This window comes from Gymnogyps californianus, chromosome 13 (assembly GCF_018139145.2).
Source record: "Gymnogyps californianus isolate 813 chromosome 13, ASM1813914v2, whole genome shotgun sequence".
Lineage (NCBI taxonomy): Eukaryota > Metazoa > Chordata > Aves > Accipitriformes > Cathartidae > Gymnogyps > Gymnogyps californianus.
The window spans coordinates 17,072,303-17,100,287 of record NC_059483.1 but is presented as its reverse complement, the minus strand read 5'-3'; the positions used below and the strand labels follow the sequence as shown (position 1 = coordinate 17,100,287).

Genomic DNA, 27,985 nt, shown 5'->3' with positions numbered 1-27,985 from the left:
TCAGCATTGCAAACCGTTCTGAGTTTTGTGTTCCCTGTAGACTCTTGTAAGCTTTACTTTCATTTCCCAGGAAGAGCCCCGTTGTTGTCATGTCAGTACTGGGTGCCACGAGTTTGCCTGCTGTTTCTGGCTGAAGATCCTCAGGTGTTTGCACAGCGGGTAGTTTCTGCCAACAGCTTGCGTAAGAAGACACAGGCGCTGCTACTGTATCACCTGTATGTGGACTGCATGCCCACAGATGGACTAAATAGCATCAGCGAGAAGAGCCTGGGGAAAATGAAGCTGTTGGCTATGCATACTCCCAAACTGAAGAAAGAGAAGAGGTAAAGCATCAAGTACATGTCTGGGGTCTCAGCCTTCAGTCCATTAACATTGTAGGGCTTCATAGGGATACAAACGAGTGGCACTGGAGGCAGATCTTGAGCAGCCAACTCATAGACTGTGGATCTCATCTGCTTTCCAGCCTGCGCATACTACCCTCTTGGCCAGAGTGTCATCAGAAGCAGGTAGGATAAGAGCCCCAGGGACACATGTAGAGGATGGGTGATCTGTCAGTATTCCCAGATGAAGTAGATATACTTCATACGCAGATCCACTGAGCCGTGCTTACACCTGCAGTTAAGTGGCCTTCAACAGCAGGAAGGTTGGACAGAAATGGCATGGTTGACCTTGCTGTCTCCCTGTGCCTTCAGGGAACAGATCAGTCATTGCTGAATTGATCTGCAGACCACCAGCTGTCTCCAGAGAGTTGGCTGTTGTCTGCTGGTGACTCTTCTACTTATTAACAGCTGCTAAAATCAAAAGAAGATCTGTACAGCGTGAAGCAAACAGAACAGGAGATCTGCACCTGGATATAATCGAGTGTCTCTTTGAGATGCAGTTCATATCAGGAAGGTGTTTTAAGAGTCCCTGGGCTGATGAATCATGAGCCATTGGTAGTGTCGCTGGGAATCAGCCATGACTGATTGCCCTGCTCAGAGACAGGAAGGTGTGAAGGGCTGCATGGTCTGCCAGCCTAAACGAGAGAGTAGGAGAGTAATTAGTCTCTGTTTGTGAGCAGAAATAGAGGTATAAAGAAAAGTACTCTGCCTGCTTGAGGTGAAAGATGATGATTTCCTAGGGCAAACAGAGCAGGGTTTCAGCACTTGTATACATGTTTTAGCTGAGGAAACTGATTTCAAGAGATGTTCAGCAGGAGGCTGTTGGGAGGACAGCTCAGATAGCCCAGCTTTTCCAGAACTGCCAGCTAGCTTCCTCTGTTCTTGTTTTTTTTTCCCCTCCTCTCTGTAATGCTTCTCCCTCTGCACACCCCCAGTGGAGATTTTGCTTTGATCTGACAAGACACTTGAGAAGGCTGCAGTCCTAGTCCCAGGTCCCCACTTGCCTCTGTCATTAAATGTCCAGTTGATAGTTTTGCTGGCTGCTGCATTATCTGCACAGCTCTCCTAATGCATTCAGTAGTATGTGAGCTTCTGGGTTAGCAAATCCAGGAGGGAGGGAGTGAAGGGTGGGTTTTGCAGTAAAGCTACAGGCACACTCCTGCTCAAACACCGTGGGTTATCGTTGTTTCCATGTCTTGTAACAGGGTGTTAGACCATATGTGCTGCCTGGAGAAAGAAGTGAGATTAGACTATGAACGCACCATGAACAGAATCAGCTTTGACAGAGTTGTCACTTCCAAACCTCAGACGTTTTCTTATGTCACCCTGCCAGACAAAGAGGAGAAGAAAGTACCAGAGAAAGGTACGGGACACAGTGAAGCAGTTTGAAGTCGGCATGATTGTAGGACCTCTTGTCTTTGATAGGATTTATGCTTTGTTGCAGAAACTCTCAGGTTCATGTTAATGATTAGGTCTCATAAGGGGCAGCAGCAGGAGATTATATGAGACTTTTGAGTATGTCTGCTCTTTTTTAGAGTATATTTGCATGTTCATGTTACCTCAGTATAACACATTACCATGAATCAGCTAAGCTGCCGTAACTCTGCAAGTGTACCCTTAATGGCACCAAATCCATGGCAGTGTACTTAGCTTAACTGCCTTCCACTCTGCTCTGTGCTGGGGCTGGCCGCCTTCCATTTGCTGTGCTCAGCTGTGGCATACCTCAGGCGTGAAACAGGGCTCAGGCTCTTTTAGAGTCCCAAACTGGAGGAAAATGACCACAGTAAAAGATGGGGGGGTTGTATTTTGTGCACTTCAATCTTCCAAAGGTTGGAATGCCTTGAGGTGGTTCACAAGTGGCTTCTCACAGATGAGATGACTCAGCTGTGCCTTGAAGCCTCAGTGGGAAGATTCTTCAAGTCCGATGTTCTTTCTCATGGGAACTTCATGAGGCAAAGCCTCAGGAAGGTCAGGCACCAAGACAGTCCCTCATCCCCTAACGGGAGGCTGCAGAAAGTCTCTGCTGCAGAGCAGAGACTCTCTCTTTCATCCAGCCATCTGCTGAAACTGCTACATAAGGCCTGCGCATCAGAGGAGAGTCCTTTTCACAAGCGCTGTCCCAAAGGGTGCTGTACTCTTCCTCTAGAACAGAAGCTGGGATGGCCGTTGCAGGCAATAACATGTTCTTTTTTTCGGTGCCAGGGCTCATCTGGATCCCAGACTATCCTTTTGATGAACGACAAGCAAATTTCAACTTTGTCTCACTCCTGACTAGGCCAGAAGTCATCCTTCTACTTACACAGGTGCAAGATGAGTGCAACAAGGCAGCCACCATGTCTCTCTTTAACTCAACCTTAGCCAAGCATGTCTGCTTGGAGGAGTTTGAACAGATCCAGACCCAGACCTTCACTCAGGTGAGCGGAGGAAGCATGGGGGGTGAACACAGGGAGCAGCCAGCAGGGCTGTCAGCATGTATTAGACAGATGCAGCAGCGGCAGATTGATTCCCTGGGAACGGATGAGCTTTCAAAGGAGACATTGTGGGTGGGGCAGGGAGGAATTTGCATGTGCATGTCAAATTTATTGGGATGTGGGGAGAATGGGCTGAAAGAGCCATAGCCCCCTAGTTAGCATCAGCTGATGCTGACCGTGCTCTTAGTCATGTGTTGAACAAGTGGCCACATAGGGCTATAGCCCCTCTTTCCTGCTCCTGGTCTCCATGCAGATAACAGTCCTGGTTGGCACACAAAAGTTTCCAGTTTTTTTGGTTTTATTTCCCCATCCCTCCAGCTGCAAGGCACAAGAGCTTTGATTCCTCCTGAAGCACTCATGGGGATAATGCTTTTCTACACTCTATGTTCTTTATGTACTTAATTAAATTACTCTGCTTGCAATGCCAGCAGACAGACTAGGACAAAAATTTGCAACTCTGTGGTAAAACTCTCGCCAGAAGATCTTCATACCCTCTAAATGAGGGCAGCACATTGCACCCTGGAAGTGGCCACATGGAGTAGCTTGCACAGGGTTACACAGTAAATCAGTGGCAGAGGGCATGTGCTAGTCCTTCCCAGTCCCATGCTGTTTCAGCTAGGCAGTGCTGTCATCCACTCTGTGACTGAGCTTGTTTTATTACACACAAACAGCATCTGCCTGTGGAGCAAAAGTGACATTTGGTGGTATTTTAATACATTAAAACACTGCAGACTGCTGCTGCCCTTGGCTTCTTCCCCTCTTTCTCCTCACTTGTCAAGAGAAGACAACATTCTGTCCTTTACTTGCTCATCATACTGTCTACACAACTTTTTATGAGGGACCCTGACACAGGCAGCTCCAGGGATACTGCTCTAAAGAAAACAGAACAAAAAGGAAACACTGTGTATGAAAAGAAAGAATGGAACATTCCCGCTTTTTAATATCAGGCTTTCTTTTTGTAGGTCTTTTATCAGTGAAGGAGATGTATGGCCAGGTTCAGATGCCATGTGTGTGTGCATGGATTTGAGAGCTACTGTTTAGCTGCCACAGCTCTGAGAGAACAGCTGCCTTTCACTGCAGAGAAAGGTCCAGCAGTCCCAGCCAGCAGCTAACCTCGCCATACTGCTTTCCTATCAGCCCTTGGAGGATTACACAGCTTGCTTTTTTTCTTTGCCCTAGGTTCAGATGTTTCTCAAGGGTACTTGGATCGATACTCTAAAGATTGCAGTAAAGAGCAACCTGAGAGATGCAGGCAAAGACTGGTACAACCTGGAACAGAGCCACTGGGATGTCTACCAGATGTCCAAACTGCATAAGCTGATGAAGCGCGTCAAATTCATGCTTCAGGACTCTGTACGGTATCTGGTCCAGAACTCGCTGATCAGCTTCACCCAGCTTTTGCTGGATGCTTGCCATGGTATCCTGAATTGCTCAAAGGACATGGAATGGGGAGATGATCTCATCAGTAGTCCCTACAGGTGAGGAAGGGAGAGAAAAAAAGGGTGGAAAGAGCAGAAAAGTGTAGTGCCATTGTCTTTCTAACTACTGTTTTTGCAAGCAAGCTTTGCACTATATGGGGGCTTTAGGCTGGGCTGTTTCCCCCAGTCCTCCACCTGACACATTTGCTTGAGTATGGAAGAATGACACAGAGCTGGCTGCTCTGTTAGTACAGATTTCAAGTTGCTGTTAGTGATATGAGGCAGCCCATCAGAACCAAGGTCTCCTACTTTGACATACTGTTCTAAAGATTAGCCGCTTTCGGCATTCTCAAGGGAGCAAATAATTACTCCTAGCTTTTTTCTGGAGGCCAAGAAGAAGAATACCAGGAGGTATGGCTGCTTAATTCCATTCTTGGATTAAACCTCAGGAGTAGGATCTGGCCTGGGATCTCTAAAGAATGCCAAATTCGGGTTGTCCCAGTGCCTAGAATTTTCTTCCATTGGGTATTGATTTAAGGATTTCTGTCCTTCATGGTATTAAAAAAGGAAGGTTTAGAAATTGAAAACAGGAAGAAAAGAAAAAAAACCTGCCACTCACATGGGGCCTTTTACCTTGAAATCAGTGGAAGTCTTAACACTGACTTCAGCTGATCCTGAGCCATGCTGGTAGCGTACAAGATGGGGAGATACTGAATATAACTTCCAGAAGGTGCATTTTAGGAGTATATTGGAGATGCTGAATGCCTGGTCTGAAGAGCATCTGCAATTTTTCTGTAAAGCAGCTCCAATTCTCAACATGAGGTTATGAGTTTTGGGGATCTTGGTATGTCATGATTGACACTTCCTTCGCCTTTGATAGACAAGAGTTCTCAATGTCTTTACTGCTAAATTCAGAACACAGTGTTTCATACCTTCAGCTGCATGGGACAGGCCTCCTCTCCTCTGCTTTCCTTTCCTGTCCAGTAGGCATTTTAGTATCAGCACCAGAGCAATATAGTTGTGTGCCATTGTCTCAAAAAGCATCCCTGTTCTTCCTTATCTCTTCCCACTGCAGGCCTCAAAGGAATCCACTCTTTGTGACAGACCTTGTGCTAGACAGCAGTGGTGTTCACTTCAGCCCCCCTGTGGAGAGCTTTGAGAAGTCCCTCATTTCTCTGTTCGACAAGGGAATCCTGGTGACTCACACTGTCCCACAGCTGGAGAAGGTGAACTCTTCTGCATCAACGGTGATATAGCTGTGCAAGTCTCAGTGCATTGCAGCTTGACATAGATACCCCTGAGCTTGTACTGAGGGAGAGAGTTGCGGAAGTAGGTAGTTGGGAATCCAGTTAAATTAATTTGGGCACAGCACTGTGCTAATGCAGTTCTATTCTGACAGGATTTCTTCAAGCTCCCCAACCCTGTAGCTATTTTATCTGATTGCTATCTCTGCTTTGGTGCTGCAGGTTCTGTGGAAATACGTGCTAAGTAGCATGGTTGCCCTAAGTGCATGGCAGCTGGTAAAAGCAAACTCGTAAAGGAAATAGCACCTTTTCCAGTGCTGTCAGTCTGGTGCAGATCTCTTCTGCATATGCATCCTTCTGCCTGTTACTGTGAAAGACCTATCTCCCTAGATCCTCCTTCTTTGGGGGAGGGCAGCGTAAAACTGATAAAACAATTCCTGACAGAATGTAGAAGGATGGACTGCATGACTTCCCAAAGGTGTCACTAGTGATTGTCTCGCCCCTCTCCTGAGGAGGCATGGTTAGCTCTGCTAGTCCTGAAAGACCTCTCTCCTTCCTCTTCCAGTATGTGTTGGAGAACATACTTATCACAGGCACACCCTTGCTGGACTCAGTGGGCTTGCACGAACCAGAAGTGGAAGAACTACGTGAGGCTATGCGGTCTGCCATTCAAAAGGCACTGATCCCTCTCCAAGCCTACGCCAAGAGATATGAGAAGTTCTTAGAGCTAAATAACAATGACATCCAGTACTTCCTAAGGTAAGTGGCTTCTGACAAAGGCACCTCTAACCCAAATGGCAAGCCTTTTCAGAAGCTGTTGTGTGGACGTGCGTGAGAATGCGGGACCTGTTCTGAGACCACGAATGTGTGTGACATGCCTCAGATGTCAGATCAGGCGTCCATCAGAGGCAGCCTTCAGCCATGGGCAATGGTCCATGCTTTTAGAGGACATTGGTGGTGGCAGTGAGGATTTCTTCCTGCCTCTGACAGCAGTCACATTCCTGTCATGTTTGTAAGTGTAATTGGAGATATTAATGGCCCTAAAAATGACTCATCCTGTTTGAAAATCCAGTTAGCATACTTGACTCTGACCTCCTTCAGATAGCATCTGTTCAAGCTGATAACATTCTGTAGAAAGTAATGTTTTCTTTTGTTTCAGCCTCATTGTTTTCGCTGCCAAAACTCATTGCACCTATGCTGTCCTTTAGCCTCTGTTACTTTAATGGTTGTCTTCTTAGGCCTCACGTTTTCTCCGAACAGTGGGACTGAAGCCCTTTTTCTCTTTTGTTATTCCAGCTTAATCAATTTACAAATCCCATCTGACAAATTCCTGTCTCTTCCCAGAACACACTGAAGTGCCTGCCCTCCCCCAAGGTGCCTCCTGATCTTGCCCTGTTTACACCAGTGCTTTCATTTTGTCTCTCCCTGTCCTCTTGTCTTATTACCGCTTTCATCTCTTTCTTCCACTCCTTTTCTGCAGCTAAAATATTTTGTGCCCTTATTCCACTCCACACCTATTGTGCTCTAAAACCCATTGTAGATTTGAGTCTGTCCCTTCCCTTGCACCCCAGTAATGTTCCTCAGCTACATACCAGTTCTATGTCTTCTCGTATACACGTCTTCTGAAACTGGGGGCCTGTCTACACGGCTACGTGGGTGTAGCTGCAGTGCAGGTAGGCATAGGCAGCCTGGCTTCCTCTGCTTGGTGTTGGTAACCGCAGCAGTGAAGACACTGAAGCAGAGCCTTCGGTGCAGGCTGGTCACCCAAATAGATGGACTTTGCATGGGACGTCTTTGCTACTATAGCTTCCCATGCTCAGTTAAAGCTAGCACTCATGTACTTGACTGTGATATAAACACTTCTCGCTTCCTATGTAGGCATATCTTTGGTTGTAAGGTCTAGAACGCATTGGTACCCTCTCAGTCTGTGCTTGCAGAAAGTTGTATACATTTGAATAGATGCATGTTTTAGTAACAGTAAACATACTCATTATTAATTTAATGTCTTGATCCTTTGGGCAGACACGTCTGGACATCCTACGAACAGCCTGGATGCTCAAATAATCTTTAGGTCTACGTTACCTTTTTTTGTTGGTATTTTTATTTACAGAGACTACGAAGAGCAATGTCCATCTGCTCAGGAGGTGATGAGTATAGTAAACATGCACTTGTCTGAGAAGGAGAACCTGGACAACACTCTACCTAGTTGTATTGTCATTGGTCCCTTCCACGTCAGCGTAGAAGGTGTTAAGCAAAATCTGTCTGAAAAATACAAAGCGCTTGCCACTTCCATGTTGGACATACTGGCTAAAAACCTCCATTTGCAGGTGGAGAATGTAAGTTACCTGGTTCAATAGATTACCTGTCAGTGCCTTGTCTTGTCCTTCTGCTTTTGAAGTCGTTTGTGAAGTGTTTGTGAAATGGCCAAAAGACAGCAACTGAGGCCACGTTAATGAGGACATTTTAAAGATTGCACCGGAGTGATTATTTAAAAAAACAACTAGAGGGGAGATATGCAGACTCAACCAAATCAAGTATTAAATATACTTAATAAATTATGTGCCTGAAAGCTGTATCTCCTGAGATGAAATTCTTCAAGACCCTACCATCTTATAAAAATGTGTTGGTGGATTGAAAAGATCTGCCTAGTAGACAACTGGAAGGTCCTTCTGCTTGCTCTGAGGATAACTGGAATATAGACAATTGCATCTGCCAGAGGGTTGTCTAAATCTGTTATTGTCATAATTTCAACTACAAACCCGCAGTTCCTCTTCCTCTTTTTTTGGCAGTCTCATTCCATTTGAGCTCAAATGAGATGGATGGAGAAAGATTGTGGAAAGAAAAAGACAGACCAGGACTGTGTACTCATCAGTTTAGACCACCTTCAGAATGGGAAGTGGGTGGATCATGGCAGGTTTTCCAGTTTGCCCATTAACGATTAATGACTTTTTGATGGTCTTTTCTCTGCTGTGTCATCCTGCAGATCTGTGATGCATATAAAGCCGTCAGCTGCAAAATGCATGAGAAACCAAACAGTATCGAGGATCTGGCTGAGCTGCGGGAGTGGATGAAGGGAGTCCCCGAGCAGCTGGCTGTGCAGGAGGTAGGGCATGCTCTCCTTATGGACAGGGGACAGCAAGGGAAGCAAGGAGGAAATTTGTCAATGCAACGTGTGGTGTCTCAGAAGCAGAACTCCATTTTTTTTTTTTTTGCTTGGATGTCTTTGCATGCAATGCCATAAGATTCCTGGCTTTGTATTTTTGTAATTCCTAGGATTTGTATTTTTAAATACACATATCATGAATTTAAATATCTGTGCAAAACAAAATAGCAGTTAAAAATCTTGCCTAAAAGACTTATGTATGCTTTTTGCTACCTTCACGATCCATTCTGCATTTGTGTACTGAATAGCTGTCTTCTAAAAATGAATGTTGTTTTCAAGAAAATACTTCTGCTACCAAATGCTCATATTGCTGTTAACGTATTTCTTCTAATAGGACATTCTAGTGCTGAGTTACTTCAAAGTTATTTGAAGTGTAGGTCTTCTCCCAGCTGAACAAATGGGGAACAAAGGCATCAAGCTGAAAGCTGACTTGTCCATGCCAAGGAAAGAACCTAGAGGATAACCTAAAACACTCAATTTCTGTCCAGCACTTTATCCACTAGGTCACACTTCTTTTCATTCATATAGAACAGAGGGCGATGATGGCGTGATCATTCGCAGAACAAGAGATTGTAAATCCATTCCCACTGTCACACAGCAGAGAAGCAGCCTACATCACGTTAAGCTTGTGTGACTAACACCCTTCAAAGGCACCTCATGAAAATGAGGTATACACCAGAGAGTTGGAATCGGTATGGTCTAAAGGTGTCTTTTTTGTCTCTTTCTCTCACCCTGTGCAGGAACTGATTCGTGAAGTCATGGAAGATTACAAGGTCATGGAGGAATTCCTTTACAATCTTACTGAAGAAGATTTCAATGACAAGTGAGCACAAGGCATTTCTCCCACTGTCAAAGTGGGACACTTTGCAGCAGTTACCATTCTCAGTGCTTCAGGGGCTATGTGTCTATCAAGGGCTCCAGCAGAACTTTTAAGTGCCTCTCAGGCTATATGAGCACTGAATTCTTGAAATGAAGTTTATAGAGAAGAAGCGTGGGTTCATGCTGCCTTCTGGCCTGGGGCAAGGCAAACTGGTAGCTATTAAGCTGTTTAAGGTATTAAAGCTCTTTTCTCTTGTTTTTTTGGAGACATTTGCAAGGTCTCAAAGTGCACAGTTTAGTCTGTGTCTGAAACTAAATGAACACTTCCAAGGTAGGAACACTCCCAGGGTTTTCTTAGGACTAGGGAAAAACATGAACCCTGTGTTACTACTGCATTTCTTTTCCATGCAGTCTTCTCTTAGTTTTATCTTTGGCTATGTTATTCAGATTGGGGCCTGACTATGCCCCGGTGGCAGAGTCAGCTCACAAACACAGCTACGCAGCTTCTAAAGTCAGCTCGGCCCTGGAAGCACCTCTCATATGACATGGACTTGGTCCAGTGTGTCTGCAACCTGAGTGAGTCTCTGCAGAGTGCTCCTGAAACTAGAAACATGGGACGCAAAGTGCAAAAAACCCACAGAAGCTGCAGGAAAGCAGCTCAGCTCTGGGACAGCTTAGCACAGATGTAGCTGTATGCCCACTGGCCAGACCTGGCACATGCAGAACTACTAGGAGATTGCTGCATTCCCAGGCGCTGGGAGAGGTGTGACCTCGAGCGTAATGCTGCAAAGCTCGCATCTGGCATTGCACACAAGCTAACAAGTCCAAGTGGAGTAACGGGTGGGCTACGGCTGAGCAAGAACCAAGAAACCTGCCTTGGCCTGAGCAGCCACTTTGTGCAGCCTTTCCTGTATCTGCATTGCGCTCCCCAGGGCACTCTGCAGAAGCCTTGCTATCCAGGGCTTCGCTGTATCTGGGTTACCCTGGCCCCTCACTGCCCTGCTTAACAGGAGACTGGCTTTTTCAGTAGCCCTGAAAAGCCACAAGCCAAGACTCTGACCCCGTTTTTTTCAGTTCCTTGTGAATACATTCAAAGACAGACATTCCCTCTGGATGCCAACTGTTATTTTGCTGTCTCCTAGCTTTTCAGCAACGTACTGGATTTGTTCCTTTTAAAAAGGCCCTCCACTTCTCCCCAGCTCTCTCCGTTTGAATAGCCTAGTCACAAGGACTGCATATTAACAAGAAAAGCTGAAAAAAAGTGTTTTGTTGAAACCACATGTGTTTCTGTTGTTGTAAAGCTTCCTTGTTTGGTGGGAGTTGGCTTTCTCATTCTGTTATTTTCAGCATTTCAAACATATGCTCAAAAAGCTTCTCTCTCTCTCCTCTTTTTTTCTTTTTTGGGGTTTTTTTGTTGTTGTTGTTTGTTATATCATGTGAGTGCAGGTGGGCTGCAAGTTACTGGCCACGGAAAATAACTATGCAAGCTGAGTCCGTTCGCCTCCAGCACCTGGAGGATGAAGACAAATTTCGCAAAATCCAGGTCATGGATCAGAATGGCTTTCAAGACAAGCTGGAAGAGATGCAGGTATTAAGCCACTGACAATAAACTGATCAAAGAAGGGGGCCTTGAAGCTCTTGTGGTCAGCCAGGTGGGAAACTTTCAGATGAGATTTTAGTCAGATGAGTTTTTAGGTCAATGTATTGTTGGACCAAAAATTATCACACACACACCCCCTTTTTTTTTTATTGGAAGTTGGGCTTTTGATTAAGAGTTTCATTTTTGTGTGAAAGACAATACTTTTTGCAGAAACACTGATTTTTCACTGGCAAGGTGTTCATCAAGATATAATATTCCAATTCTTGATGCTCGGGCAACCCATGCACCTCCTTTTTCTTTCTTGTGTACTCAGTTCCCTGCAGAGCATCTCCCATGATGTGCTGCCATCAAGGGGGAAAATACAGCATTCAGTCATGGAACTCATCTCATGTGAAAGACCCTGAGACAATAGCAGAGTTTTGGAGCTGAGATACCTCTGGTTGCTGCTGAAACAGTCTGAATTTTATTTTTCACCAGAAACTCTTAAATACAGAAAAAAAAATACCATCTTGGAAAGGCTGTAATCAGTGACCTAGATTATCTTGGAAATAGCCTCCCAAAATGATAATACCCCAACACTGGATTAAAAAAAAACACAAAAGCCAAAAACCAAACGCAAAACAAACAAACAAAGAAAACCAAACCACCAAAACAAAAGAGAAAAGTTGTTAGAGAAGCGCTGGACACGTGTTGTTAAACAATTCTTGGAAACAGACTGAGTGACCTAGTAGAGCTATCATTTTCACTTCACTGATTCTGTAGCTAATGAACAGTATAAATTCAGTGGCAAGAAGTTTGGCACAGACTTATTGCTCCTACTCCTCAGGGATTAACTATTGTCACAAAGACGAAAAGCAGCTGGTCATCACATTTGCACTTTCAACCACCTGACCAGTGGTTATTGCTTCTCCTCACCACTTTCATTGTGGTCTAAACAGAAGTGGAATTGGATTGGGGGAGGCGAAATTGTGAGCATAAAAATCTTGCCTTTGAATGTAACAAAGAGCACACCAGGAAGCTGAGATCTCCAGAGGCAGCACTCAGCTTCAGAGCCACGTCTCATGCCTGCCTTTTCTCTTCCAGCTGACTGTAGGTGGATTTTCCATCCAGGTGGACATTAACCAAGCTCATGAGTTGGCTAACAAAGCAAGGGAGGTCAGGAAGCAGCTGAAGGAGCTTCAGAATTTGGCAATTCTCTACAACAACAGGGAAAGAATCTTTGGGATGAAAGTTACTAATGTAAGTGTCAGGTCCTGTACCTACAGGACCCTAATCTTTGTTGGGCCTTCTAGGTGGTAGGTAGAGCAAATAATGAGACACAGTTCCTCAGGAAGGAATCCTTCATGCTCTTTTGGTTTATCTGACAAACTGCTCTGCGGTCCTGTAGAGGACCACACTGCTCCATCACTCCACTGTTCTGCAGAAGAGCTGATCCCAGGCGAACGTGGAAGGCTGCTCATGAGCCTGATATTGCCACTTCTGTGAGAGGCTTTGGGTGCCCACACTCGGATCTGAGTGATGTTAATGAGAAGGGATTGGGTGGGGAAGGTCTTGAAGCAGCAGTTAAGATGCATCAATTTCTGTAAGGCTGTTGCTGCAGTTATATAGACATGAATGAGAGTGGTTGCATAGTGGTGTGCAGGCAGCTGGCTGGGTTCGGAGCATAGCATGTTCTCCTAAGGCAACAGCTTATATAGTTGCAAACCCTCATTTTGCCTGTAGCTGTTCAGCTGCCAATGAATCATTGTCACCCGCATCCAGCCTAGTCTGCCTGCAGAGTAGAAGTGGAGTTCACATGATCCTTTCCTACCTCTCAGTCTATGGTTACTGCTCCTTCACTGTAAGGAGCCAAGTTTCGATATGATGTGCAGTGTGTGCTTTCACGCATCGTGTGTGGACTGCGCATCAAAATCTCCTCATTCTGCAGCAGAGCATTTGTAGAGGCAAGTGGAGAGAGTGCTTTCCATGCCACACACATGGTGCAGGCACAGCTCCACTGGATGCATTTTGGCCTGAACGTGTAAAGCCCAGCTCTGCTAGTTGCTCTCCTTTGGAATCCTATATTGTCGTCCTAGAAGAAGGTAGCTTGATACATCCTCTTGAAGTGGATCATTGCTTGCTTGAGATTCAAAAAAGAATTGTGCCTTTTTTGGCCTTTTGACATGCAAGCTGTCATTCAGCGGAGAATGCACTTGTTCCTTATGCTTGCTTTTTCTCTCTTTCCAAAGTACAGTAAGCTATCCAGGATGGTTAAGGACTTCCAGCCATACTATGATCTCTGGACTACAGTGTCAGACTGGATGCAGTGTTATGAGAGCTGGATGAATGATCCTCTCGTGGAAATTGAGGCTGAGCAGCTAGAAAAGAATGTCAATGACTCTTTTAAGACAATGCAGAGGTGCGTGAAGCAGTTCAAGGATTCACCAGGTAAGTACGCAAGGAACCTGGGAAAAGGGAGTTGGTGCATATCAGCATTTTGATGTGAGCCGTGTCACAGAGTGCTCTGAACAGGGATTATCAGCATGTCACATGGATGTGTTGTGTGTATTAGAGCCAGCTGAGAAAATGCTAGCAAAGTTATTTTCCACTTTTTTCTGGAACTATGATGATTCACATCGAGATGCTAGTTTGCTGCTTGAAGTACCAGTTTGGCATGGAAACAACCAGGCTGCAAATCCCTTTTATACCTAATTCCCAAGACAGTACTGAAATAAAAGCCACCCTCTTATGTTGCAGTTAATATTTACTCATTTATATAAAGTAAAATAATTCAGACTAGCCATAGAGAATTACTATATAGCCCAGTGGCTAGACATGTGGGTTTAAGCCCTTACACAAGTCAGGCAGCAAAGGAACTTGAATCTGGGTCTTCCAGGTGCTGTTTTCTTGGCCAATCTTATTTTCTGTATTGGCCAATGAATTTAATGGAAAGCCAGAAGAGATCTTGGTTTTGTTACGAATAAAATGAAGTTGCAAAATCTGGAAATGATCTGTGGAATGTAATAACCGTTTTCCTTCCTGCCTGAATGTGTATGAAGTTTAGATGATCGCATCCAGCCCTTGCAATTCACGTGAAGGTCTTTTAATCATGCCTCCTAGTAAAGCTGGAATTGAGACTTCAGTTGTAGCTTGACTTCCCATTCCATGATTCTCAGAGATGCGTTGGTCATTCTGTAGAGCTAATGCTAAAATCTCCTGCCAGATGGCTTAGATTGAAATATATTTTGCAGTGGGAGATTTTTGATTCATCCTTTTTAACTTGAACTTGCTCTTAAACAATGCCATGAATCAGCCCCAATGGAGGAGGTGATGAGTGGATGCATGAGTAACTATGAATCATTATGGTAAACAGAAATACTAAGAATACCTGCTCATATTCATTGCAATATTCCCTGGCACCTGGTAAAATATATGCTTCGTCCTTGAGTCTGCCTTGTCTTTGCATACCACCCAGCAGGGAGTGTGAGGTGGTCACATCTTTGCTGTGAGTGTGCGGTGCGACCACACAGGGTGCAATAAAAGGAGGCACGTGCTGTAGCAAGATTTTGGAAAGGAAGCAAGTCCCATGTTCTTTGCCTGCCCATTGCTTTACTCGCAATAGCGCAAGCTGAAAAAGGGCAGGATGTGAACGGTACAGAGACGTGGGCTTCCAGGATGCCCCCAGAGAGCAAAGCCCTTTCCTAGACTTTGTCCTTCCTATGAGGCAGAAGTACCTTTGGCTCTAGAGTGGCCATAGGCTGGCAGGGCCTCTCCTGCATGCTTTCCATTTCCATAGCTGGCTGTGATCCTAGCCTACTTCTAGCTCCTGTGTATAGTGTCCATCTTCTATTTAGGATGGCCTGAGCTGAGGTGTGAGATAACTCGCAACCCAATCTTGTTAAGGAAGTGAAGATCTTGGAACGATGACCAGAGCTTCTAAAATATCTGTTGGTAGATGGGGCTTCATCATGCTTGGGCCCATATTAAGGAATTAAATTTGTTTGCTTCTCGTCTTCTGGTGAGCTCTAGGCTAAGGCACACTTCTGCTTAGCATGGACTTGTCTGTAACAGACTTTTGGCTAATAGACAGGTCTGCTTCTGGGAGTGGGCTTGAATCCTTGCTTAGTAGCCTTTGTGTAGAGAGCGCCTTTGTGTCCTCGTTACTTCAACATGCATTTTCCAGTGCTCTCTCCTGCTGCTTACCTACCCCATACCATGTGTCTAGAAGCACATCAGGCTTTAGACAACTTCTAGGAAGTTCCATAAGGCAATTTCCTCACACTGTTGTTGCTGATGTTCTTCTGTTTTTCTCCCTGAAAGCCTGCCAGGGTGTAGCAATGGAGTTTCGAGACAAGATTGAAGAATTCAGACTATACGTCCCCTTAATTCAAGGGCTGCACAATCCTGGTATGAGAAACCGGCACTGGGAGATGCTGTCGGAAGATATTAACGTCGATATCAAGCTAGAACCCACTCTGACAGTTGGTCGCTGCTTGGACATGAACCTGCTGGACCATATCGAGAGCATTACCAAAGTAGCTGAGATAGCTGGCAAGGAATACGCCATTGAGAATGTGAGGAGAGAGGGACTTGCTGTGTCTTTGGTTGCTTCTCAAATACGTTTCTGTTGAGCAGACAGTCATTGCCTTGGGTGATGTTCCTGTTGTCCCAGAGCATTAAACGCATTCTGCAGCACAAGTAAAAACGCTGCTGCCCTTAGAGAGGGGAGCAATGGCCACGCAACTGAGTTCACACACTAGAAGAAGTCGTTTTGCCTTGCATAGAATTTCAGTTGTACCATAACAGCGCTGCCTGATGGTCATGCTGATCCGCTGGCTGGGTCTCACACCTCACTGTGGGATTAGTGACTGTTTAAGTTAAAGTAAATTGGTTGTCCGCAGTCTGCCATTCAAACGTTATGTCAGGGAGGTTAGCTGTGACTGGAAACAGAGGTGGCAAATCCTTTAACACAGTAAACATGAAGAGAAGACTTGCTGGCTCTGGAGATTCATAGGTTAGATAGTCTTTCAGCTTCAGTTCACCAGTTCGGATGTCACCTAAGATGGTCTTGATTGAAAGTCATTACCTTCTGGCAGCTTTTGTTCTCTGAAATCTCAGGCGAGTTCCCAATGGATAGCTACCCCTTTCACAAAGCCATCATTAACCATAACAATTAATAGGCACTTTGCTGGCAGCCTCTGTGCATCTAGTAGCATAAATGGGCCTGGAGATGAAATTGCCCTTTCTTCCCCTCAAGGTGTTCCTTTCAGGACAGTGTTGAGGTGTTGAGTTCATGGGCAATGCAGAGGAAACGTGCTGTTGCTGAGTATGTCATGCATTAAATACACAGCTGCAGTTTCCAGTGGAATCCAAGAGCAAAAATCTGTCACTTGCTAGAGAGGGGCATTAAGAGAATTGTGGAAGCTGGGATAACCATTGCATAGGTTGTATCTGAAAATTAAATTGCTTGTCCCTCTGTTCCAGGCACTCAACAAGATGGAGAGTGAATGGAACTCCGTTTTATTTACTGTGATGCCTTACAAAGACACAGGTACCTTTATTCTGAAAAACACCGATGAAGCTTCTCAGCTCCTAGATGATCACATTGTCATGATTCAGAGCATGTCCTTCTCACCGTTCAAGAAACCTTTTGAGGAAAGGATGAATACATGGGAAAATAAGCTGAAGATGACACAGGTATTGGTTTCTTACCCGCATACATGTGGTGAAGGCAGGCAGCTGGGCTGTGCTGCCATGCTTGAACAGGAACACTGTGCAGTTGCTGCTAGGGAACTTGGAGGACAGCTATCAAGAGAATATCAGTCTTTAGGGAGGAAGAGGGCCTGTCAAAGCCTTCTGATTCTGGTAAAAGAGGGGGTAAACTCAGAGCCTTATTCTGCAAACAGCAGTGATGAAATTCCAGCTCTTTTGCTGCCGATTGCAACACTTTTTGGTGGGGCCTGGACTCTCCCATTGCTGTGAATAGTCCTACTGGCGTCTCTAATCCTATTATACTAAGTGGACCTTACAGGTTATTATAGGCCCTGTGAAATGCATGCTAATCATTCACATCTCAGTGTAGGAAAGCACACGGAAGACTGCTGTTTAGAGCAGGATCTGGCAGACCGTGCCAGCACTTCTTCATCCAACCAGAGCCTGAATGCTCAGCACCCAGCAGTACTCAGCTGGCAGAATAGCATTTTGCTGCAGGAGAAAAATTCTAATACAAGTATCTGGCTGGAGAGCTCTGTGTAAATGCTGGTGTGTGATGCACGGCAGCATTGTTATCTGTTGTTCATAACTATCTTATTCTGTTTATTGATGCCTACCATCTGGGTGTGCTTGGGCCATGGGGTGCCAGGGTGCTAGCCTTGTCTCATGAGGATACAGAAATGCTACTCTAAGCCCTAAGGCAGTAGGTAACATGGGGAAATTCAGTTATTTACTGTGTGGTTTTGGCTGTGATGGTGTCATGTTTTCACCCTGCCTTTCCTACCCCTTCTTTTGATTGCATTCATTCCTGTCACTACAGGCCCATGAATCCGCTTCTGGGAAGTGGCTTATCAGGGTTAGCTGATGGAGTATGGCAAACACCATTGTCTGTATTACTGGAAAACCCCACCTCTTGCTAGGTCAAGTGGCTGCCTGTGCTCAGAGAACGGTAGCTAGTGCCATGTGACTAAGGCAGTCTGAAAAGGAGTCAAACACTTTGCAATGCTGGGCAGGTTCCCCATACCTTCCAATCTCCCATGCTTGAAAATGGAGGAGGAGGATGTTCTTCCAACCTAATTGTCTTGCTCCTTTGAATGCCTGACAAACAGGGTTTCCTGTCTGTGTCTAACTTAAATGTTTAGCTTTTCATTCATTCTCTTAATTCAGGGTGTTGTTCGAAGATCTTTTCATGGATTGTTCTGTAGGCAAGGCTGGAGCTGAGGTACATCAGGCAGGAGAGAGGATATGACAGAATTGCAGAGTCTGGCATATTTTATTTGTCATTCTTCTTCCCCAAAGAAGCTCTTTTCACAAAATAAAATCCCCATCTTACTGTGCGCTCACATTGTGCTATCTTCTGTAAAATACAGAAACACTGGCCACAGAAATTTGACCTAGCACCACAAAGTCCCTTTGAGCTTTAGTATTGGCTTACACATATTTCTAAACTACCCCCATTAAACTAGTGGGTGTTGGTTCTGATGCCTGCTGACAACAGTTAGCAAAGGGGATTTCTAGGAAATTGTTAATTATTTGGGAAGGAAGTTCCAGCTCCTGACGCTGTAGATAGATTTTAGAATTGTAGAAGGTCTAAGTGCAGCATCACCTCTTTTTTTCTTTTTTTTTTTTTTTTTTCTTTTTCTCTTATTTTAAACCCATTCTGGTGCACAGTTTGAATGGTTTTGTCGAACAGGTTCATAGCATGGTGTCCTGATATGCTCTTCTTGCTTCCCACTAGGACGTCCTAGAGGAATGGCTGAACTGCCAGCGCTCTTGGCTCTACTTGGAGCCCATCTTTAGGTCAGAGGACATCAAAAGACAGCTCCCATTGGAAAACCAGCGCTACCAGGCCATGGATAGGGACTGGAGGAACATCATGAAGAATGCTAATGAAAACCCTGAGGTGTGTGCCTTGATGAAAGCCAGTGCAGGTATCCCAAACTCCTTGGAGCTGTGCTCACACAAGGACTGCCTTTGAGTCATTGCTTTTGTAATGGTGTGGGCATGAGCAGTGCTGTATAAACCATGCAACCTTGCCCAGGGTGGTGTGCTAGGTTTCTTCTCTTGCAACTTGGCCTTTCGTTCTAGTGTCCAAACGGACAGAGTCATTCCCTGTGATGCCTTGCACCAAGCTGTCCATCCCACCAGATGCCTTCTCCTCAGCACACAGACTTGCTACCTCCTATGACTCTTGTAACCAGCCCTGCTAGAATCGTAATCCATAAGATAACTCCTTCGATTCCTCCTCAAAACTGACTCTTTAAATTATTTAGAGCCATTGTTTTCGCCTGCTTCTGTGTCCCGGTAGCAGTGCTCTTCTGTTCTCCGGTCTCCACTTCCCAGGACTCCATCACCACTTGTATTCCATATTACAAATGTTGGTATTTAGGGGAACCCAGAAATGTGCTTGTCACATCCGTAAGTGCCGTTTCCCCTCCTTGCCCACAAAGCTCACACCTCTCCAGATCCCTGTGAAAGTACTCCTGTGAATGAGTCATTTAAATCCTATCAGTAACATCACTGGGCAACCCAATTATCTCCACTGCCTTATCTCCCACATGCTCAGAATACTGATGCTTCCTCTGCTCTCCATTCTGTTTATAGGCGATTTCTTTGTGCCCTGATCCTGTGCTACTAGAGAACCTGCGAAAATGTAACAAACTACTCGAACTTGTGCAGAAAGGGCTGAGTGAATATCTAGAGACGAAGAGAGGCGCTTTTCCCAGGTAACCTCAAATTTCAGTGGGCTGGATCACACTCACTGGTTCAGAAAATATGAAAGGAGAGGCTCACTCCAGTTCACTCTGCCAAGAAAGAGCAGAACAATCTAAGCTTAGGATATTGTCATGAGACTGCAAACATAAGCAAGGCTGCGCCTTTCAATGCTGCCATCTGATGGGGAGAAAACAGGCAGACACAAATGTTGTGAGTTAAGGGCAGTCTGGTAGCATCGTTGCATATCTGTGCCTCATGATTTGTCTAGAAAGGATGGAGTGAAATGAAAACCTCCGTGTAACTCCATCCCTTATTCCTGAAGGGATACTTCTATTCTTTGATACTCATTTAAACCCACTTTGCATGGGAATAACTGACTTCTGCAGATGGAGAAGTCTGTCTCCACAGAAAGGTAGATGGCTGCACCACGGCTACTACTCTCCTACACAAACACAAAGAGATCAGTGAGCAGTCAGAAACAGTTTCTCTAGCAATAGGCTCGTTCCTCATCTTGCTAGGGCTTAGCCCCTGATGCTACAGTAAACAGAGCCTCCTCTCATGCCTCGCTCTGTGTTTCTAGGTTCTACTTCCTTTCAGATGATGAGCTGCTGGAAATACTGTCTCAGACAAAAGACCCCACTGCTGTACAACCTCACCTCCGCAAATGCTTTGAGAACATTGCACAGGTAGGCAGAGCAAGCACGCTAGTGGCTTGGCCCACGTTTGGGAAGCTGGTGTCATGGGAACTCGGAGGCATGCTGAGATCTGGAGGAGTGTTCACATTCTGCTGTGTGGAAATGTATCTCCTGGGAACCTGTAACTGTACGTAGGCATTGCAAGGTGCTGCCTGCCCTGGAGTGGGATTCAAGCATCCTCACTTTAGACATTTCAAAGCCAGACGTCTGCCCGTGAACTGGGCACCCTCAATTGCCTTTTAGACAATGAGGGGAAAATAGGCATCTGCAAAGGGCAACTTACAGAAGTTCACTTAGATACCCATCTTAGGAGGAGAGGACGCTCCCTCTGGAGATGTCTGTCTGTCCCACCGTGGAGGCCAAGAGAAATAAGTCACTTAGCTGTCTACTCACAGGCACGTGGTTAGGATGGAATCCCACTCTTGCTGCAGCCTCAGGAGGGACAAGGAGTGAACAAGCCTGAACTGAATTAAGTTTCTGCCTTCATCCTTACTTAGAAGCTGAGGTTAACTCAGCTACTTTTCCTCTTTATTATTCCTAATAGACTTTAGACTCCATGGCTAGTCACAGCTCCCACCACCACAATACTCAGACACTAAAACCAATCTCCTAGTCATTAGCTTGGGAAAATAGAACGGAAATTGAACTGGAAACCTGGTGCAAAGCCATTGGAATAAATAAGGGGACTTTCGGTGATATGCTGGGGCACTGGAAAAGCTGTTTAAAATTTTACTCTTAAAACCGGGCACTGTGACCTCAAGGGAAATGATTTGAATCTACAGAATTGAACAGGAATCAAGGGTTTGAATCCTAGACTGGCAATGAGAAGTGTTCATCCTACCTATAATTTGATTTGCTTCACTCAAGTTAAACCAGCGATGTGAATCTCTTGTTTTCATACAATCATCCTCCCTTTTTTGGAGAGGTCATTTTGCACATCTGTCACACACTTTATTATCACTATTGACAACCAGGTTTGGCACCAGATTTATAATGAGCATACACCACTACAGCCGGACTGTCCCGCAGTGGCAGGAAGGCAGGGATAGAAAGGAAATCCTCCGTTCACATCTCCTGTTGTGCTTCTTCCATTAGCTGCTCTTCCAGGAGGACCTACAGATCACACACATGTACTCTGCTGAAGGAGAAGAGGTGAAGCTGTTTGTTCCCATCTATCCCACTGACAATGTGGAGGACTGGCTGCTGGAAGTGGAGAAATCCATGAAGGCCAGTGTACGGGACAACATAGAAAGATCTATTGGTGTTTATCCAGAGGTAAGGGTTTTGCCACAGACTGGCAGGTCTCTGATGTCTTGGTTCCAGGCTTGCCATAGAGGTCACCAGTGATGGGGCTGGTGGATTTGTGATATTCGACTAGTTTTAAAATACAACATTTAATCCAGTTGTGTGTGGGTCAAGTGCAGAATGCGCAGCTGAGCAAGCAGCTAATGGTCCAGAAGAATGCAAACCCTGCACACTCACTCAACAGCCATAGAACAACCCTGTATGAATCCATATCTATTCCTCTCTCCAGACAACTTCCTCTTTATAAGGATCTTCTCCTTCAGCTTCTCCTTCAGCTTTCTCCTTCACACAGTGTGCGAGGGGCTGGTAAAAGTAACCAAGGCACATGAACGATTGGTTTCAGTCTGCATAGGGGATGCATCTTGGCTCTGGTTACTGTGTAAAGCTATGCTGGTAGAAAATCTAGATTTTTATTTGTTTGGGTCTAGGGAGGGAGAAAGGCTGAAAAACGAAAAGGCCTCAGATATTTCTGTTACTGTTTTCTACTCAGTCTGAAAATTTGAAACTAGGAAAGTTAGAACAGGCCAGAGGAGGGGAAACATTCTTTTGGGTCTCGCAGATTCCTGTTCTTCACCTGCTGCTGGCCACTTGTAACTGGTTACTAACCTGCAGGTGGCATAGTGGAGAGAAGGTACCTGCTGTACCTAGTGTCCAGAGAGCCTGTGCCTGAAGAAGATTTCTTCACAGCAACTGGAGGAAAAAAAAGGAAAGCCTCTTAAATGAGAACTTGGTTCTTATTTGTTAATCATGCATCTCAGAGCAGGGAGACGTAGAAATAATAAAAAAAAAATCATTGTCTCACCACTTCTTTGTTGTTGTTGTTCTTTTTTAAGACTCCACGTACTACATGGGTCTTGCAATGGCCTGGCCAAGTGGTCATTGCTGGCTGCCAGATTTTCTGGACAAAGGAGGTGTCTGAAGCTCTGGAAGCTGGAGATTTGTCCAGCAGGCTTTTTCCGCAGCTGAGTACTCAGGTATGAAAATGAATGTAAGGGTGAGATTTTGCCAGATGGAGACTTTTCAATCATCAGACCTTAGATAACTTATGAATACAGCCAGGACAATACTGTAGGAGAAACAGAGATGCAGTCCTGCATAGCACAACTCAAAAACAGGTAAAAACCCAGGTTCTTATCATCATAATCATTAGGATATTTGTCATCATAAACCTCAAATAATGTACAGGACTCATAATATGACCATTACCTGAAGACAGAAGAAAGGTGAGAGAGAACTTCTTCAGGGTCAGCCAAGAATTCAAAGGTGGAGGAGAACTGAAGTGATGGACAGTAGAAATCAAAGTGAAACTGCATCCTTCATATCTGTTCTGTGCATCTAATCACACCTAATACCTGGGAGATATTAGCTTTGGGCCTCATGGCAGCTCTAACTCTTTCTTTTCACCTGAACATGGTAATGGTGTAGGCAAAAGTCAGCTCTGAGCCCACCCTGAGCAGTATTTGCTTTCTGAACAGTCATGTGTATCTCTGACAAGAGAAGAGGCAGAAGTTGCCTGGACACAGCCTATGATCTGGGCTTAGCATGCCATAAGTTTGATTGCATTGTGTTAGTACAGCCTGGGTCTCTGTGATATGGATTGCTTCAGACTGCTTTCTTTTCCTTACCCAGCTGGGCAATTTGGTTGCCCTGGTCCGTGGAAAATTGTCCAAGATGCAGCGAGCAGTGTTGTCAGCTCTTATTGTGATTGAGGTCCACGCCAAGGATGTTGCAGCAAAGCTGATTGAGGAGAATGTGACAAGCATGAATGATTTTGAATGGATCTCCCAGCTCAGGTAGAGAGCATAGCTGTTGAACCTCGCCTGGCCTCCTTGGCCAGTCTTCATCCTCCTTACCCATCAGCCATGTCCATAACAAATGGAAACAAGAATTTTCATAGTCTGTAAGCAGTATTCCTGAGTCACCTCTAGCATCCCTATGAGGAGTGGGATTGAAGTCTGCTAGGGATGCCCATGCTAAGGCATCTGAGGCAGACCTAGTTTTCATGGCATCCACTTTGGCAATACAGACTGATCCATATCGTTGTCTTTCACAGCCTCACTGTGAAAGGGCATGCTCCTGCCCAAGGAGTGCAACGCTTGATGTAACACCCAGTTTCAGGTCCTGTGAGAACTCCTGTCCACCCTGGTGGTGGGTGTTATCCTTTCTTCTCTCGAGAAGGAAATGCCTTGACATGCAGGTCTCCAAAACTGCAGGCTGTAGTCTTATGAGCTGCTGTATTGTCTACCAGCCAGTGTTTATCTTTCTGATGTCATGTTCACTCATCATTAGATACTACTGGACAAGGGGGGACCTGTATATCAGAGCAGTCAATGCTGAATTTATCTATGGCTATGAGTATCTGGGGAACAGTGGCCGTCTGGTTATCACGCCCCTCACTGACAGGTAAGGAGATTGTTTTCTGGGTAATAAGTGTATCTTTTTCTTATTTTTTTTGTTTTTGGGGTTTTGTTTGTTTGTTTGTTTCCTGGATAAACAAGCCTCATTGGGGATTAAACCAAGGATCTGACCATACTGGTCTTATTGCTTAATGTATGTAAACAGAAACCATTTGTACAGTAAAGGACTACCTGAGACGAGGGCATAGGAACACCTTGGCATTGGATCTACTGTATTCCTAGTGATCAGTGCTCAGACTGATTGCTTTCACTCTCCTAATTCTTAATGTAGTGCTCTGACTCATATAAAATGCCCACTTGATAGCTAAGGAGCTCTTCTACAAACCAGTAGATAGGGGTATCTAATACTCTAGAATATGCAGCAGAAATAATAGTTTTACCCTTTTGTAACTGTCCTTTTTCTGGAGAGTGAATTTGTAGCCAGTGGCAGAAGGATTTATCCATGCAGGCCCCCATGAATGCTAATCGAGGCCACAGAGCTAACTCCTTTGCAGAATGCTGCGTATCTGAGCAGTTCTGCAGAATAATAAAGGATGGATTCCTACTTGTCTCCAGCTGGATAGATCATATGTCTCCCTTACTGAAATCACTAGTAGAAATGCTTTTCATCATCTGCTCTCTTCTTTGTTGTAGGTGTTATCTGACGCTTACAGGAGCTCTGCACCTGAAATTTGGAGGGGCACCTGCAGGACCAGCAGGAACGGGCAAAACAGAAACAACAAAAGACCTGGGAAAAGCACTAGCAATCCAAACGGTAGTGTTCAACTGCTCCGACCAGCTTGACTTTATGGCAATGGGAAAATTTTTCAAGGGACTAGCCAGGTACAATGAAATGTTGCGTGTCATTATCGAGGAGCGGGTAGGATACAGGGATGCTGGCCACTGGGAATTGGTGGGTATTTTTCACAGCAGCCCAGAAGAACAAGCAAAGCCCTAGTAAAGGGGTTACTGTGTTCCAGAATGAGCAAAGTTACAAAATTCCTGCCAGAAGGGAGGGACAGTTGAGCCAATTTAAAAAAAAAAAAAGATAAAAAGAGATCCTGTTCATTTAAGGCAAAATTAAAATGCTTTGCACCAATCCACTATTAGACACCTGTGCAAATATTTGCAGCTCTGGCCTTTGTTTTGATATCACGCACGTTGGACTGAGATTCAGCCCACAAGCTGCTTAATCTTAAGAAGAAGAAAATCTGCTGAGTGTATCCAAACTGAGCAGCCAAGAGAGACTGTTCTAAGCCCTGAGGGATCCTCTCAGAGAAGCTTCTCTCTTCTCTACATTTCAAACAGAGCTGGCCCAATTAGTCTGTTGCACACTGGTGAATCTGAATTAGTTACTCCAACAAAAGCTGATACTCTTTTCTCAGATGTTTTCTTTGTAAGTAATTTAACTTCTTTCTTAAACCATGCCTTGTGGGAAGTTCACCTTCCTCATATACCTGCTTCCAGCTTTATACGTAGTCTTCCAAGCTCTGAAAAATGGACTTAAGAGATGTCTAAATTATATCTGCTACACTTATAGCTCAGGTACAAAACAGGAATTCAACACGAGACCTCTTTCAAGCCCAAATCTGTAACGTGCAGAATTTGTCCCAGGCTGTAGGACCAGACGTTGCCATGGTCTTCTCACTCATCACATGGCCTGGGATGCATAGTCGGGGTGAGGGGCTACAGCCCCTTCCACTGTACCAGTATACTGTGACTGTGTCACTACCCGCTGTGGGACGTTAGGGGCCTTTTAGGTTCACTTCTTGTCTCTGTGCTGCCTCCCCAGTATGTGGATTTATAATTTCTACATCTAGCTGGACTTTCAACTGCAAGTTTGCTCCTGTGTGATGTTCCTGACTCCCCTCATTTTTCCTTCCTTGCCCAGCTCTGGTGCATGGGCTTGCTTTGATGAGTTCAACCGCATTGATATCGAGGTGCTATCTGTGGTGGCCCAGCAGATCACAACCATTCAGAAAGCACAGCAGCAGAGGGTACGTAATGAACATGTGGATGCAAAGGCAGACAAAAAAATCTCCGCTTGAGCTAGTCTAGGCAAGTCCTTGTCTTTGCATGCATCTTCACGGAGGACTAGTGTCACTGCTTGGGCAACTCAGACAGACATACTTGAGCTTGGAGAGGCATGAGTAATGCCCTAGCTGTGGCGCATCGTATCAGGCCATTACATAGTCAGCATCCTGGGTGGGTTTTGTAACTTCACCCTAGCCTGTGCTGCCACAGTTGCCCACACTCACAGGCTGAAGTACATCTCAGCTTGAGCTGCAGTGCCAGCAGACTTTGGTGTGGGAGACACTCTGATACAGATCCACTGAGCTGATACAAATTGGAGCTGTGATAAAGGCAGCCAGTGTTCTGCCATGAGTTGCTCAGCACCACATTTGTCTAAATGTGTTATCCAAGCTTTAGTAGATTCACAAAACCCAATATGTGCAGAAAAATGCATACTCATGCACACACAGAGTTGCAATGTAAAGTGAATTGTTGGCCTTACACGGAGACTCAGCTGTCAGCCAGTCTAGCAGCCAGCCTCTGCTTTGTTCTCTGGAGACTCAGAGGGGTTAAGACCTGAATCTCCTTGACTTTGGCTTGGAATTAGAAACTTACTCTCCGTGAATTCTTCCGCATTACTTTATCCCCCATCTGAAATTACTACCTACACAGCTTTAAAAAGGATTTAGGTTTCTCTTTGCCCTCTCTGCCACAAATTAATTCAGGTCCAAACTCTACTGCAGGATAAATGGAAAGATGTTTGTTTACAGCTGGAGGGATAGAAGTCTGTTCAAGAGCCAAAAAAAAAAAAAAAAAAATTATCCTATCAGTAAATCTTCCATGAGCCCAGTTTCTTAAACAGAGAAAAATATTGCTGGTAATACTGGATTCCTGCAGTGGGACCAGATTGAGTCACTACAGTTGTGGGATGTGCTTGATAATTTAACTAGTGAAAGCCATTGTTTTCCTCTTGGAAGATTCTGCTACATTATTTAATTTGCAAGTCAGGGTCTGTTCTTTGAGGATGATCATATTTTTAATTTGCTAGGTGGATCACTTCATGTTTGAAGGCACGGAGATCCCACTGGTCCCATCCTGCGCAGTCTTCATCACAATGAACCCAGGGTATGCTGGGCGTACTGAACTGCCCGATAACCTGAAGGTAAGGAGGGCAGACTGCATAGACAGAAACAAGAGGGGCGATACAGGTGCTGGATGCTACCCAGACCACCAGTGTGTTCATGGCAAGGATTAGGATGTGATGCTTTTGGAAAGTTTCTAGGATCATTTTGAGATTTGAATCACATCTGTAAGCAAATGGCGCTCCTCAGATTGTAGTCTGCAGGGATGCTACCCTGACAGCTGCCAGGCACACTCACGCTGTGTCCTCTAAACAGTCTGGGATAGATACTCAGCCTTTTCAGTTTGCTGGAAAAAGCAAGAAACAACAGTGTTTTGATCTTGTGTTGGGACTGTATGTTTCAGGCTCTCTTTCGTCCTGTGGCTATGATGGTCCCAGATTACTCCATGATTGCCGAGATCTCACTCTACTCCTTTGGGTTTAATGAAGCCAAAGTCCTTGCAAAGAAGATCACCACAACATTCAAACTGTTGTCAGAGCAGCTCAGCACCCAGGTAGATGCCTTAATGTCCATGAATGTTTTTTAAATGTGAGGCTTTCTCAGCCTAGGCGCAAAGTACCTGGATGGTTCTCTTGGTGCCTTGTGATAGCGTATTACAGAAAGGTCACAATACTCAGTCTTCATCTACCTCCCTCCTTTCTAATTCTCATTTCTCCTCCTGTGGCTGGACTTGCATTCACCTTCAGTCCTAGTTAGGATTACAATGGCAGGACAGTTGAGCCAAGCAGCCCTGCCTACTTCTCCCTCCATCTAGGATTTTTCATCATCCAGTTATTGTCGTCTTCCTCACATGTAGTCTGTACAGCTGAGGACTAGTTAGTTGTTTGAAGGATCCTGAGAGCAGGCTTGGATGAAGGAGCAGTTGTTCTGAAGGCATAACTCTCTCATTTTTCTTTTGTTACCTGCTAACTGAGTGCATGCATAGGTTCACTC

The 27,985-nt window shown here is 45.0% G+C and overlaps 1 protein-coding gene across 1 annotated transcript in view; it reads left to right on the top strand.

Annotated features, from left to right (window-relative positions):
• Positions 1 to 27,985, top strand: part of DNAH1 (dynein axonemal heavy chain 1) — a 73,482-nt gene that overhangs the window by 7,052 nt on the left and 38,445 nt on the right. The window contains exons 7-31 of the mRNA XM_050904890.1: positions 71 to 323; positions 1,586 to 1,743; positions 2,583 to 2,794; positions 4,031 to 4,329; positions 5,345 to 5,495; positions 6,079 to 6,272; positions 7,624 to 7,849; positions 8,497 to 8,616; positions 9,417 to 9,499; positions 10,942 to 11,083; positions 12,179 to 12,334; positions 13,324 to 13,522; positions 15,395 to 15,648; positions 16,559 to 16,771; positions 18,525 to 18,689; positions 19,391 to 19,512; positions 20,082 to 20,187; positions 21,292 to 21,471; positions 22,335 to 22,475; positions 23,131 to 23,294; positions 23,791 to 23,904; positions 24,552 to 24,740; positions 25,789 to 25,894; positions 26,959 to 27,072; positions 27,396 to 27,545. Of these exons, the coding sequence (XP_050760847.1) occupies positions 71 to 323; positions 1,586 to 1,743; positions 2,583 to 2,794; positions 4,031 to 4,329; positions 5,345 to 5,495; positions 6,079 to 6,272; positions 7,624 to 7,849; positions 8,497 to 8,616; positions 9,417 to 9,499; positions 10,942 to 11,083; positions 12,179 to 12,334; positions 13,324 to 13,522; positions 15,395 to 15,648; positions 16,559 to 16,771; positions 18,525 to 18,689; positions 19,391 to 19,512; positions 20,082 to 20,187; positions 21,292 to 21,471; positions 22,335 to 22,475; positions 23,131 to 23,294; positions 23,791 to 23,904; positions 24,552 to 24,740; positions 25,789 to 25,894; positions 26,959 to 27,072; positions 27,396 to 27,545 (4,211 nt within the window). The remainder of the gene's footprint in view (positions 1 to 70; positions 324 to 1,585; positions 1,744 to 2,582; positions 2,795 to 4,030; positions 4,330 to 5,344; positions 5,496 to 6,078; positions 6,273 to 7,623; positions 7,850 to 8,496; positions 8,617 to 9,416; positions 9,500 to 10,941; positions 11,084 to 12,178; positions 12,335 to 13,323; positions 13,523 to 15,394; positions 15,649 to 16,558; positions 16,772 to 18,524; positions 18,690 to 19,390; positions 19,513 to 20,081; positions 20,188 to 21,291; positions 21,472 to 22,334; positions 22,476 to 23,130; positions 23,295 to 23,790; positions 23,905 to 24,551; positions 24,741 to 25,788; positions 25,895 to 26,958; positions 27,073 to 27,395; positions 27,546 to 27,985) is intronic.